Here is a 14,898-nt window from a genome sequence, read left to right on the forward strand (position 1 = left end):
CAATTTTCGAGGTGAAAGAGCAAACAAATGTCTCTGATTTATAAAACCTAACGCAGTAATTCTAGCAATTTATCTTCGTAAAAAATTTGAATATTTATCTACAACGGAATACATAGTTATTAAAAATTAAAATTAAAACCTTCTATTGCCAAATTTAAAACCCAAAAAACGGCGGCCATTTTTACCAATTAATATGCCGTGTAGGTTAAAAAACATTAGATTTTCTCCGTTTAACTTATGTTAGTTGATGGTGAAAAATTTCACGCTAAATATTTCATGCTTTCACCGGAATTAAAATTACGTGATCACAAAATGATGAAATCCACATGAGACTCGTCACTTCTCACTGATTCGTTCTAGGGGAAAACTTACGTGATCGATGCTCTGAACTTCCTGAACTAGTGCAAGAAGTGTACACTAAAGCATTTTCTATTCTCGAAATGACGTCAACTGTTCGTTATTCCAGTGCAATGGAACTTAGTGTATAAGTTCACTGAATTGGCTGCATCGGGTTTAGAATGAGGCTGGTTCCTCATGTAGCGTAGAGATGTCGTCTTATGGAACGTATTGCGCGTATCGCAGATCGCGTATCGAAAATCTGACCAATTGTGGACGTTCCACTATTTTCGATACGCATACGTCGTTTCGCCGAATCCATTATTGTAAATTTCGCGATTGGTCAGATTTTCGATACACGCGATACGCTCCATGGAACGGCACCCTAACTTGCAGCGTAAGCTGCGTCATCTAACCAAATTATCTCAGCTACTCTACACAAATCCGTTTAGATTCTTATTAGATGATTTGATTGGTTAACGCAGTTTATGCTTACGCAAATTATGCTGCATGGGGAATTACCTTCAGTGCAAACAGTGCAGGGCAAGCGAAATTCAATCAGTAGCGGTAATTTTGAACACCATAAGATATTAATCAATAAGTATGAAAGCAAAAATTTTTTTAGAGTATAAATTTCAGTATCTCATTAATATTGTTTATATATTTTAATACATATTTAATATTTTGAGATATTCAAGTTAAAATTATAGGTATTCACTGTTTAAAAAACAGTATTTATTAAATATTAAATTTGTAGAAAATTTATAGATTAGAAAATCGGACGCTAATGCACAATAATTAATATTATATATAAATATTATATACTTGTTTTTAAATTTATACTTACTGTTTAATGTCTTACAAATGCTTGATATTTTTTTGAAGTTATTTTTTCTTATTACAAAGATTTTATATTATATTAAAATTTGATTTATGTTGTGGCGATTATATCGTCATAACTTTCACGGCCATATTTTTTCGGCAATATTTGGATTTTGTCGAATTATCATTCATCTATTTTCAAAGAATCACACTAAATACACATAAAAACGTTGCATGTATTCATATCCGATATCAGCTCAACAGAATAGATTTTTTTCTATTATTCTCTTATAATAATTTCTTTTTGTATTATTTGGAATTAAACATATATTCCATGATCATTATTTTCAAGTCTTTATAATAACGAATTTCTGCGGGTTGAAAAACATAATTCGAAATGTTTAACTATCAAGACAATAGACAATAATAGCAATAAACAGGTTCTTCTTCGAAACTGTATTTGTTTGTAAGAATTAAGATATTTGTTATTTAAGAATAATTTCTTTGAGAAAAGTATAGTAGGGCAGAGAGCTGATACGGAACAACGGACGGGAGATTCGACCGACGGACACCGACGTATACAGAAGTATACGTGTTCTTAAATCACGAATAAAGGACACTTTGATAAATCGGACTTTTGCACAATATTCTTTTCACTTCTGTCTAATATTCCATATCGTATATATTATCCAAAATGTATGTGAAAGAAATAATCAGAGGAAAAAAAAGTAGAAATGGTAAGCAATAAAGAAATAACAATTATAAAAAAAGATAGCACAAGAAATATTCTCATAAATGAAAATGGATATATATCATTACATATATCTCCGAAGGTATTAAGATTGCCCATCTAAATTTAATATTTACAGTCATAACTAAGTGATATTTAAACAGTAATGTGAAAATAAGAATTTTTTCTTGAGACCTAAAAGATTTTAATTTTTAAAGATTTACATTTCAATATATAGCATAAAATAATATAAAAGTCATACTTTATTGAATAAGTAATTAATAAGTAATTAATAATAAGTAATTTGTCTTCATCAAAAGGCGAGTCTATTTCCATACAGATAATATGGACGCCATTTCTTTCTTGCACTAAATCGTTTTCTATTCCTTAAGGCCATTATACGTGAAAAAATTTTAATCGTAATCGTAAAATCATAAGAAATTGACCAATCAGAATCAATTATTTTCCTCATAGTTTAAAAATAATCGATTGTAGTTGGTCAATTCGCTTACGACCTTACGATTCCACTAAAATTTTTTCACGTGCAATGGCCTTTAGCTGCACGCTTACATTCATCAATTCTTGCACTAGCTCAGTTCAGTTCAGTTCTAGTGCAGCCCTAGTATGGGACTAAAAAACAAACTTATAGTATAGAGTTCACTGAGATTAACTTTAATTTCAGTTCAATTCACTCTTCTTTTTCTAATCCTAAGAATTAGAAAAAGATAAAGAGCAAGTTAAACCGAGATAAAGTGAAAGATATTTATTAAATTCAGAAAAATAAACGGAGACCGACTGGATTTGAATTCGGGATCCCTCGCTTACTGCCAAGACACTTACTGTCTGTACGACCGCGACGGCTCTTCTATCCTTAGCTGTTTATAATTTAAATCTCTTCATGATCGCTTATGATCATCTATTTCTTACAAAAGTAAATCTACGTTGATGGAATCGGGCATTAATGTTTTATTTTTTAACTGCAGTAAAATAATCTGGTACATCTCTAGAGACAATTACAATCTTAAATTATATCGTTTGAATGTTATAAGGATTAAACATGGAACATCGACGTAGGATTAAAAAAAGAAGACATTTTATTTCAAAAGATTTCTATTGATACACATTGTACACAATGCATTATTATCAAAATATCATCGAGCACAAAGTTACCATTTTTCGCTGCTTGCACCTCCCCAGCTTTGAGCAGCGGCAGTTGCCACAGGTGTCGACCATTCCTCTGGAGGCTAAATAGATAATTAATACTTTAATAATTATATATTAATGAATATAATTGCAATGTAGTTTAATATCGTTCTTATTTAATGCATATTTAATGCATATATAAATGCAATAAAAGTGCGCATACGCATACACACATATGCAAAGGGAGGGAGGGAGGGAGGGAGGGAGGGAGGGAGGGAGAGGGAGAGAGAATTGTAAACTAGAAATGTTAATAAAATCAATCAAGTTTAAGGCTCCTGAGTATTCAACTAAAAATTCCGCGTTGACGATAGCGTCGTACCGTCGCGATAAAAAATAAAAGTTCACTCATCTTTGTTCATTTCATTCTTGTCCTTGTTCATTTTTATATAAGTGACGTGCGGACAACGAAATTTTACGCTACACTTTATTACATTATTTTGTGCTTAATCATGAAAACGTGAGTTTTTTTGTGCTTATCAAAGTCGTAAAAACACTACAAAAGTTATCTTTTGATTTTATATGAAAGCATACTTTTCACCTCTTTAAACAGCTGTCAAATCGTGTTTTCTGCCGGAATAGGCTTCATTTTACATGTCTTTTACAACTATTTATTGACTGTCAGGAAGGAAAAGGGTTGTAGCGTTCCATTTTTACAAGTGTCTTAAAACTATCTCAAGTGTTATTTTATTGCAACATCTCTTTATTTGCAGGAAAAGCGTAACAAACTTTTAAGTGTCGTTTCTCGCTTATGACGTCGCGATTCCAATATGGCCGCGGCGACTACTTAGGAGCCTTAATTAAAAATTTAGTGAATGTCTCACCTGAGCAGCCCAATCGCCACTGCTTTGAAATGACTGCGCGGTGCCTGCTGCAGGAAGAGCAGCAGCCGCTGGTGGTGCTACGTCATCGGCCCAATTTTCGGTTGCTACAGCAGTTGACTCAACTTCATTTACCCAACCAGGTTCCGGAGCAGGAGCGGTCTCTACCGGACCAGAGAATTCTTTTACCGGTGCGATCTCCTTTGCAGCTTGTTCCTCTTTTTCTGCCTGGACATATTTTGCAACTCATTATTGATAACAAAAATACACAGTGCATCAAGGAACATTTATTCTATTTTTGTCAGAAAAGATTAAGCCATTAAAAAAAAAACCAACAGATTTATTTCTGGATTCTATTGTTTCATCATGATAAATTTAGAACAAGAAACAATCAAATATAAAGATAATAAATGAAGAGTTTGTACAAACCTCTTCAGGGTCTCTGTAAAAGAAAAGATCAACCACCACATCCCACTTGGTTTCACGTGGAATAGATCCTCTCAAGCGCAGTACTTCTCTGGCAAGCAACCACCACATTAAGCCAACAGTATGTAAGCTCTTGGTATTACAAGGAATTGCAATGTCCACGAAACGCAATGGTGAATCGGTATTGCAGAAAGCGATAACCGGAATATTTACATAACTCGCCTCGGTAATAGGTTGATGATCAGTAGATGGATCCGTAACGATCAGCAAACGTGGCTCACGAAAAGCAGCCTAATAACATTAGAAAGAATTAAGCCAAAGAAATTAACAATTCTAGATTCTGGAACAAAATCTTTAGTTTAAAACTTCTGAGTACTCAATTAAGAACTCCATATTGATGATAGTAAGGTGTTCGCAACCATAATTGGAATCATGATGTCATAAGCGAGAAACAACACAGATTGCATTCAACAGAAAAAGCAACTGTACAACCATTATACAATTTTTTTATTGGTGTTTGCTTTTCATTCCTCATAGATCTAAATGTATAAATATATTAAAAAATTTGACAATAGTTACAAAACTGTTTTTTCTGCTGAATGTAATTGTCATTTCTCACTTATGAGAAATGAGAAATGACGTCACGATTCTAAATATGGCTGCAATAAGCCAAAAGTGAGGGAAACTGCATATAAAGAAAGAACACGTACATGAGCACACATATACATGTTTTTTCTTTGTTTCTCTTCCTTACTTAATCCTCGATGAACCAAGATCTCATTTTGGCATATATGGTTAGAAGCCTTAAGGTTCAGTTCTCTCGCGACATGACATGGATTGTGTGACGTCAGAGATGAGAAATGACATATAACGTTTCTTGTGTCATATAGCTTTATTTTATACTTTTCCCTTAAAAACATGATATTTTTATATTTTTAAAAATAAACTAAAAAAATATCAGAAAGTAAGATATCTATTCAATAAATCACGTAAAAGTGTAAAATAATTCTTAAAATAATGGTACACTGTTCAGCTATCAGAAATCATTAGATCACTACATCTTATTGTTTCTGATATTTCTGAACTAAATTATTTCAAGAATTATTTTACATTTTTACATGATTTATTGGATATTTTATTTATTTTCTTTATTTATTTACTTTCTGGTATTTTTTAAAAGTTTTAAGAATGTAAAAATATCATGCTTTTAAGAAAAAAAATACAAAATACAAAATAAATACAAACATAAAAATACAAAATAAAACTTTGACACAAGAAACATTTATCATTTCTCGTCTTTGACGTCACACAACTCATATCGCGCTGCAAGAGAGTCGAGTCTAAATAGCAAATTCAATTGAGTGCACTGAATGCTCCCTCTCTCACTTCTATCGATATTAATAAAAGTGAGACAGACTTCTATCGACATTAATAAAAGTGAGACACTCAATGCGCGCTCAATCGAATTCGCTATTGAACAAAAATTATAAGATTTCGAGAAGGCTATATGACATGATATTGATTTATTTGTAAATAAAGCCATTGTTGACATTTTATAGTCGCCATTTTTTAAAATGGAATCATTTTATTGCACAATATAATTCTAATTCTGGATATAAAAATATTAAAGTTAAAAAGTCAATATTTGACGAGATATCTTATACTTTATTTTAGTATGTTCTGATATAAAATACAAAATATCCCGTAAACTATTCATTTTTTAATAACTCTAATATTTCATGCATTTTTATTTCAAATTTTAGAAAAAATAAATAAATAAATAAATCTTTTTCGTCAGAAATAGATCTTTTAGAACAAATCATGCAAACATTTTCCATAAAATTCTGTGTTTGGACAGTATGCAATATCACATTACATATCCGATAAAAAATTTATGAACTTACTGTATAGCAAATTTATAAAATTTTATCCTTTAAATTTTGAGCATTGATAGATAACGTTGTGTTTATCTGTTATTTAAAATAATCCTATAAAAAGAAGTCTAAAGATATGAGACTCAATAATTTGAATGTATGTGCCTGTACTTTACTCTTAGACCAGCAATTTACATGATATATCCAATCGACATCTAAGTGCTGCTAAGTCAATTAGATATGCAATCAATAATTTAGAATAAAAAGTTGATTCACTCAATGGATGCACTCAGATTTAATTGTACACTAATTGTATTTTTGAGTAATTTGTCAATGTAATTGGTCTAAATTTAAGGATCTAACAGTAAAGATCAATAATTATTGACACTGATCTCTTTATTCTGCTGAATGCACTCATTTCAATTAATGTATTGAATAAATAGCGAAATATTTTTATATCTTGAAAATAAATTTAATAATTTTTTAATATTTGAATCCATATAAATTTAGCTATTCATATAAAAAAATACATCAAACTTAGTACATATCTTAGTACTTATTTATTAGAAAAGTTTTATTTCAAAGGTTAATATTATATTTACAAAATTATATTTATAATAAAAATATTTATATTTAAAAAAGGTAAAAAGAATATTTATTTTACCTGAATTTGATTGGTAAATGCACCAGGAGTAAAGCGTCCAGCGATGGGAGTGGCACCAGTATGAGCTGCAAATTTTAATACAGCTCTTTGACCTGAATGACGGCAACTAATAACAAAAACTTCACTGGGATGTTCAATGGCGACAATAGCACGAGCGGCAAGCAACAGCTTTTCCCAGGTATGGCGAAGATTGATAACATTTACACCAGCACCTATAAAATTCATTTATCAAGATACTGATCATGTAGTCAAAATATATATTAATAAAAATTATAAAATGCTTGTAGTTTGCATTATTAATATCATTAGTGGTTTATAATATGCTAATAATCTATAAATCACTATAAAATTTTAAAAAAAAGTATTTATGAAAATTTCAAGAATGTAATCATATACTTGCCATCAACTCTTTTTTTATACACATATTGTTCCATCTGGAAATTGACATTTTCAGCACCCAAATGGGTACCAGCAGCCAACATTTTTGTAACATCATCTTCTTTAAGAGCTAATACATCTAAACCTCCTGACATTGTAACGTTGTGATTGAATTACGAGTCAACCTGAAAAATTTTTTTTAACTTAATATATTTATAAAAAACAATTGCTTTATTAATTAAATTTTTTTCATATATTTCAATAACTTTTTTACTAGTAAAAATATTTGATATATCAAATTAAACTTTATCGCTAATTATCACTTATTACATATTTTTATATATAAAACAAACGAAAATTTTTCATCCTGTAATCTTTAAACACATACATTTTTTAAAAATACTTAATTTTTTTAATAATTTGGAATTATACATTATAAAAATAAAATTCCAAAAAATAACAAATATGTTAAACGTAACCTCAAATAATATATCGATTCAATTATACATATAATATACAAACTATATAGTATATAATATATATAATTTATTTTTTATGTAGTAGTTAATCTCTTTCGTTTAAAGCTATAGAATTAAAAAGTTAACTGTATACATATATATATATATATATATATAATTTATATATATATATACATGTATACACAGTTAACTTTTTAATTTTATAGCTTTAAATGAGATTTATACACACACACACACACACACACATACATATATATATATATATTATACATACATACACATCCTGTGTTAAAAATTATACATATGCCACGTGCAACCAATATCTATTTTTTAATTATGAAAAACATACCGTCAGAGTGCATTTTATTTTAAATATAGAATTTTGAAAATATCTATTTAAAATATTTATCTCTTTCAATTATTTGCTAAAAAATTATAGAAATATTTAACAAAATTGTAACATGACTTACGTTATAAGATGCCACAAGGAGATCAAGGAGAATAGAAAGGTCGAACCACGGAACATGTACTAAGAGAAATGAAAGCTCTATAAGATGGGCAACGAAAGATGAGACACTGCCATCTGGTGGAGTGCGAACTAAAGTAAATTATAGAGTTAAATTAAAGGTTTCATCTCAGAGTCACATGCAGCGTAACTTGCGTAAGCGTAATCTGCGTATTGTAGTATTTTACTAAAATATTCTGATTACGCCATTCTGAAAGCCTTCTTTCACATAGAGCGTAATTTCGCGTAATTTCGAAAAATGCGTAATTATTATAATACAATCAATTGCTGATTAGGGTTTCTGTTGTATTCTCTAACAGAAATGTTAAACTAATTTGTAATTGGTTTTTATAATCTGCGTATCTGGAAAAGTACGCTTCATGGGGAACCGAGACTTTATGTACGAGTATGTGTACGAACAAGTCAAATAGATGTGAACCTAATCTGTGAGAATGTATTCAGAAGTCATTGGACCCTGACCTGTTGTTATTAATAATATGGAAGCAATAGTAAAAGTGGAAGAAGATGAAACATCAATCTCAACAACAGAAAATTAGACGATATAATATTTTAAAATTGTTTGGAATATGAAAACAGATGGTACCAACAGTAAAAAGCTCGTCATAGAATATGGGAGCGTCCAACATTCGCAGAAAAACGAAGATTATTACATGGTGACAGTGACAATCTGGTCAAAGAAATGGAATTTGAAGATTACAAAATGTTCTATATTATTGTAGAATGTCCATAGAAATGTTCAATCAGTTGTTAGATATTGTTGGGTCGCATTGAAAAACATTATAAATTAATTGATATATATATATATATATATATGTATATTAATATATATATATTAATATATATATTTTATTAATATTAATTAATTATTAATATTATATTAATATATTATATTATATTATATTATATTATATTATATTATTATATTTATATATTAATATTATATTATTATAATATATATATTAATATATATATTTATTATTAATTAATTTGATATAATTTAATTAATCATTATTATATTAATTAATTAACTTATCTTAATTTGATCTTTATTCATTTTGCCGAAAAGCTCTGATTATTCTGATTATTCACTGTGTGTGTGTGTGTGTGTGTGTGTGTGTGTGTGTGTGTGTGTGTGTGTGTTTCTTCCACACAAAAAAATTAGATTCAGCGTAACAATAATAACGTAAACAGCATAAAGTAACTAGGCGGAATCTGATGTTCAAGTAAAACGATGTGATTGGTCGGCACAAGTTACGCCACATGACGACACCCTTAGGCTGGTTCTCCATGCAGCGTAACTTGCGTTGATCAGCGAAATAATTTGAAACAAAATTTATATTAATATAGCTTTTCTTCTTTTAAACTCTGTTTAAAAAATTATTAATTTCTTTCGTCTCGATAAAAAAATAAAAAATACAAATTTACGTTAAAGTTATATTGCTACAAAGTTTAAAAATTTGAATACAAATTAATAGTAATATTAATATATAACAAATATGATAAATTAGGTCAGTTTGTTGTACCTCTTATTTATTAAATTAATTAATTACTGTGTTATTAATTAATTATGGTTGACCAATTATTTAATTTTACATAAAATACTTATCAAAGTTGCTTGAACGATCGGAACTTCTGCAGTGGAAATCCTGCTAGAGCCATGGCGTTTTCTGATTGGTTACGTCAACCCCCACTTTCAAGTGTCTCCGTTTTTCCAGTTGTAACGCGGTCACTTCACTCGACGCTCGACGGATCGGTGTCCGGGTTCGAGAGGAGAGGAGACTCAAGCTTATGCGAACACAGATTGCAGCGAGAAGATAGTTTATTTAGAGAAAAGTAGATACAGAGTGCAGGGTCGGGAGATGTCACAGTGTCGCTGGTAGCAGGAGATGAGACGCAAAGCGGAGACGCAGAGCGGAGACGCAAGGCGGCGAGAAGCGCAAGACAGGTGCGACGTGCGATCGACAACGTTTATTTACATGCGACTACGCGTGGTTACAACGAAAGAACTTAGAGCTACGGGCTTATGACTAGCTTAATCCTATGGCGCGGTTACAACTAGCGGACTTAATCTCTATCGCGTAGTATTTACATGCACTTACAAGCTAATGTCAGGTCAGATTGGATGGCTTGCAGGCCGAGTGTCACGTCGAGCCCTGCCGTAGCAACGGAAACCGACGAAACCCGGTGGAGCTGAGCGAAACCTCAGTCCGAGAAGTGATGACAGGAGTCGGCGAAACTCGATTGGGCTGAGCGAAACCTCAGCCCGAAGGTAGAGAAAGCCGGCAAAACCCGGCAGAGCCAAGTAAAACCTTGGCTCCGAGAAGTAGGTCAGTAGGTAATATTGGTCAAGTCGGTTTCAGGAGTCGGATCGCAGGATGGAATCTGGTCCCGATGTTTCGGCCGGCCAAGCTTATATACCCGGACGGCGTTCCCCACTATGCGCCGTCGGTCCGGCCGGTAGGGAGTTGGTATCGAGTGGGGGCACCGCGAGCGAGATAGCGTGTAAGCAAGATATGTAGCGCAGGAAAACAAACCAGGTAGAGATCTATATATATATATATATATATATATATATATATATATATATTTCTACTATATACAAGTAGTAACGGCCCTGTCGTTACATCATCCCTCCCCTTAAGCGATGTTGATGCTAGGGCTGGTGGCGACTCGGCGTAGGCGGCTGCTCCGGAAAGTCCTGTCGGCGTTGAACCGCAGGGTCCATTGACCATCCGGGGTCCACTTGCCGGGAGGTGTGTACCGCGCGGTGTGGCACATAGAGCACCGTTCCTGCGGCGACTCTCATCTTTACTGGCCCTGGGGCACGCGGTCCCATCGCATGGAGTGGCCGGGTTGTTAGTCGACTTGCTGTTGGCGGTGGGGCTTTCGGCGCTTGGGTGCGCGGCAACGTTGGCCTTGACCCGGGGTTGACGCGTTCGACGCAGATGTGATCGCGATCCGTGCTGCTGCGCATGCGGCTGGGGCGAACCGGGTCCTGAACCTCAGCCGTCTCCATCCTTGTAATCGCAGTTGATTCGGTGGCGGCGGCGGCGGGGTCAACAGGAGGAGAGTCTTCCTTCTGTAATCGGCGTCGGACCGTTGGATCACGGTCCCCACCCGTGAGGGTGGTCGCCGGGGTGGGTCGGGCACCCGCTCCGCTGCGCCGTGTGGATTTTTGGCGGGTCCGGGAGGTTGTCGTCGGACCAATGCCCAAACAGCTCCTCTAGCTGTCATCGCTCAGCTTCTGTCGGCATCGTGGCTGCTGCGGACTAACTAATTTTTGGTTGTCCGGTGCGTGGCCTTTTATATGTATTCGTGGAATGCCTGGAATGCGGCGCGCGTTGTTTTTTTTTACAATTTTTTTTCGGCGCGATTTGTTAGGTCGGTGGCGCCCTCGGTCGTGGTCCGCGTATTTCGGGTATGCGGATACTCATGATCAATAATCGTGACTTTACCGGCTGGTCGGTATTGTGCTGGCGCAGATTGCCGGGGCTGGTTACTTAGCGGTTTGATTCGGGTGTACCTTCAGGCCCTGCACATGGACATGTCGGTGCCAGCGTCCGCGAGCGTCCCGTAAGTCGACGATGACGGACGAGATGATCCTCTGAACTTCCAGAGGCTCCACGAATTTTGGAGCCAGCTTGGTGTTGAACGCCTTGGCCTTGTCGGACAGGACATGGTTCCTCTTCCACACCAATTCTCCGACTGTTGGCTTCCATTCCCGCCGACGCAGGTTATAATACCGTTCCTGATGTTGGAAGGTACGAGCCAAGCTCACCCTCATGAACTCGTAAGCCTCTTGCAACGTCGTTTCGGGCGCCATCGATCCTCTGGATGAGGTCTGGCGAGTTCCTTGCCATGGTTGAGGTAGACAGGGATGCCCAGTGACCTCGCTCCAGGCCGTGTTGAAGGCGTATTGGAGGGCGGTGATGTGTTCGTCCCATGTCTTTTGACTCCGGCCCACGTATTGAGCGGTCATGGTCTTGACAGTCCAATTGGTCCGCTCGATCGGATTACACTGGTGTGCATGGCGCGGCGTGTATGGCGGCGCGGTACGATGTTGGATGCCGAAGGCAGTCAGCAGCTTCCTTAGTTGCTTGAACTTTAGTTGCGTCCCGTTATCTGAGATTACTCTGTGGACATGGCGGTACACGATCTGGTCGGTGAAGGCCCTGGTGACATTTGCTGCAGTGGCCTTCCGCAATGGCGTGACCTCGAGCCACTTCGTAAATCGGTCCTGCATCGTAAGGAACCGTGTGTCCGTGGTTGGAGCGGCAGCGACCAGGTCGATACAGATCTGCTGCCACAGCGCGATGATTGGGATAGTGTGGAGGGTCCTGGCGGGTCGCTGTTGGCCAGACAGGTTGCGCAGATGCGGACGTACCGTGCGATTTTCCGGAGCATTCCCGGCTAGTAGTACTGCTGGGCGATGCGAGCTATGGTTTTAGCGGTCCCCAAGTGTCTGGATGCGAGATCATCGTGCCATCGTTTAAGCAGGGCGGCACGCTCGGATGTCGGGATGCATCGTTTCCATTGCTTGTCGGCGGGCATCTCCCGGAAGTCCAGGTCGTGGAGGATGTGCCGGTACAGGAGTCCGTCCTGTATCTGGTAGTCGGGCCGATCAGTTGATCAGGTCTAGACGTCTCGGCTGATTCGACGATGTCACGGGCAGGCATTTGTCGTGCCGCGGCGACTTCGAGTTGACGAGAGAGCGCATCGGTCACCTGATTCTGGGTGCCTCGGTATTCGATCTCAAAGTCGTGCTGTTGTAGTTCGAACAACCAGCGGGCAAGTCGACCCGCCGGGGCTTCCAAGCGTTGGAGCTACCGGAGAGACTGGTGGTCGGTGAGTACGGTGAATCTCCGGTATCCCTCCAAGTCCCGCATCCGGAAAATCCCCCAGACTACGATGAGGCATTCCAGCTCAGCGCTGTAGTTCCGCTCGATGGGGTAACGTGCGGCTGGCGTATGATCCGTTCTCCTTCGGCTAGTCGTTGCGTTAGGACGGCGCCTAACCCGTGCGTGCTGGCATCTGTCTGCAGGATGAAAGGCAGTTCGAAGTTGGGGCACGCGAGTACCAAGGCGGAAGTTAGCGTCCTTGAGGCGTTGGAAGGCCTTATTCTCGATGGCGGTCCAGGCCCAGTGGGCGTTTTGCGGATCAGGTGTGTTAAGGGTACGGTTACAGCAAAGAAGTCCGTGATAAAGCGTCGATACCACGACGCCAAGCCCAGGAACTGGCGAACTTGCCGGAGATTGGTGGGTGCTGACGATGATCGCAGGATGGGATCTGGTCCCGATGTTTCGGCCGGCCAAGCTTATATACCCGGACGGCGTTTCCCACTGTGCGCCGTCGGTCCGGCGGTAGGGAGTTGGTATCGCGTGGGGGCACCGCGAGTGAGATAGCGTGTAAGCAAGATAGGTAGCACAGGAAAACAAGCCAAGTAGAGATCTATATATATATATATATATATATATATATATATATATATATTTCTACTGTATACAAGTAGTAACGGCCTTGCCATTACACAGTGTTGCAGAAAACTATGAGCTCAATTTCCCGTTTATCTTTCTTCTTTCAGTATAAAGAAAGAAAGATAAACTATAAACTAGTACAACCAGTTTTTAAATAGTTATAAAAGGAAGCGTTCCGTTTGACCACATTGTGATTAATCACAGCTATTCACAGAGGCCAGTGCTTAGAGATTTTCCTGTTCAAACGCTATGGCTGGTCAATTGCAATGTGGTCAAATGGACTCCACTCGTCAGAAAGAACAGGCCTAATATTACTCATGGTGAAAGGAATACATGATGTGTGCAGTTTGGCCAAACTATGCCCACTTACGCTCTGAGCCATCTAGTTAGATGACAATTTCCCGAAAAATGGAGGGGATAATGTTGGTACCAACGAAATCCTCTAAACAAAATAATTTTAGTTTCTATGAATTAGTAGCACTGTTCAAGTAATCTGTTGGTTTGCACATCCTTTTTGACATATGCGCATGTACGTAATAAGTATTATATATCAGAATATAAATATAAAATACATTATAGTATTTTATTAAAATAAAATTAAATAAAGACAAATAAGTGAAAACATAATAAGTGAGAACATAAAGTGAATAAGGTGAAAAACAATGATAAAAATTATATACATTAACGTTATATGTTAAGGCAGAGAAAAATATATACATAAGAGATTACACGTGTAACGTCTGCAGAAAATTAAAACTTGCGGACGTTCATCCGAAATGATATAGATGCAGTCAAGCAGTACCTTAGGTTAACGCATGTGCGATTTTAAATATTAAGGCAAACATAACTTTTTCATTTTACAGTTTTATCATTTTATATATATATATATTCTTTTTTTTTATATAACTTTTATTATTAAGATAATTAATAATGAAACGAGAACTCATTTTCTTTCGTTTTGCAATAAGATATAATTTTATTTTATTATTATTATTGGTTTTTTTTATTGTTTTCTATTGTTTTCTATTGTATTGTTTTCTTTTGTCTTAAAATATAATTTTATAACTTGAAATGTAATTTTCTTTTTCTCGAATCACTTCTTCTTCAGTTCTCGATGCTGCAACTGTAGAAAAGACAAAGGAGCGTTCGGCGATCTTAGTTTACACTA

The 14,898-nt window shown here is 36.2% G+C and overlaps 2 protein-coding genes across 2 annotated transcripts; both read right to left on the minus strand.

Moving 5' to 3' along the window:
- Positions 1-2,980: 2,980 nt before the first annotated feature.
- On the minus strand, positions 2,981-8,333 carry sta (stubarista 40S ribosomal protein SA). Its single transcript, XM_089074704.1, has 6 exons — positions 8,201-8,333; positions 7,274-7,436; positions 6,874-7,085; positions 4,339-4,626; positions 3,913-4,137; positions 2,981-3,132 (listed from the first exon to the last, which is right to left on the minus strand). Exons 2-6 carry the CDS (start codon positions 7,404-7,406, stop codon positions 3,055-3,057), a joined length of 936 nt encoding a protein of 311 aa, XP_088930830.1. The 5' UTR covers positions 7,407-7,436; positions 8,201-8,333; the 3' UTR covers positions 2,981-3,054.
- A 3,419-nt stretch (positions 8,334-11,752) lies between these two features.
- LOC148937047 (uncharacterized) lies at positions 11,753-12,499 on the minus strand. The gene has a single exon (XM_089074392.1). The coding sequence runs from the start codon at positions 12,497-12,499 to the stop codon at positions 11,753-11,755; it is 747 nt and encodes a 248-aa protein (XP_088930518.1).
- Between the last annotated feature and the right edge of the window lie 2,399 nt (positions 12,500-14,898).

The sequence above is a fragment of the Pogonomyrmex barbatus genome, unplaced genomic scaffold (genome assembly GCF_055798465.1).
Source record: "Pogonomyrmex barbatus isolate J1 unplaced genomic scaffold, ASM5579846v1 scaffold17, whole genome shotgun sequence".
In the NCBI taxonomy this organism is placed as follows: domain Eukaryota; kingdom Metazoa; phylum Arthropoda; class Insecta; order Hymenoptera; family Formicidae; genus Pogonomyrmex; species Pogonomyrmex barbatus.

What these genes read in the sequence shown, in the direction of transcription:
- LOC148937047 (XM_089074392.1), bottom strand. Translation starts at nt 12,499, where the DNA reads ATGCAGGACCGATTTACGAAGTGGCTCGAGGTCACGCCATTGCGGAAG.
- sta (XM_089074704.1), bottom strand. Translation starts at nt 7,406, where the DNA reads ATGTCAGGAGGTTTAGATGTATTAGCTCTTAAAGAAGATGATGTTACA. An exon ending in CATTTACCAATCAAATTCAG is followed by an intron (nt 4,627 to 6,873) that starts GTAAAATAAATA and finishes TAATGTTATTAG; the next exon opens with GCTGCTTTTCGTGAGCCACG. An exon ending in TTTACAGAGACCCTGAAGAG is followed by an intron (nt 4,138 to 4,338) that starts GTTTGTACAAAC and finishes AAATATGTCCAG; the next exon opens with GCAGAAAAAGAGGAACAAGC.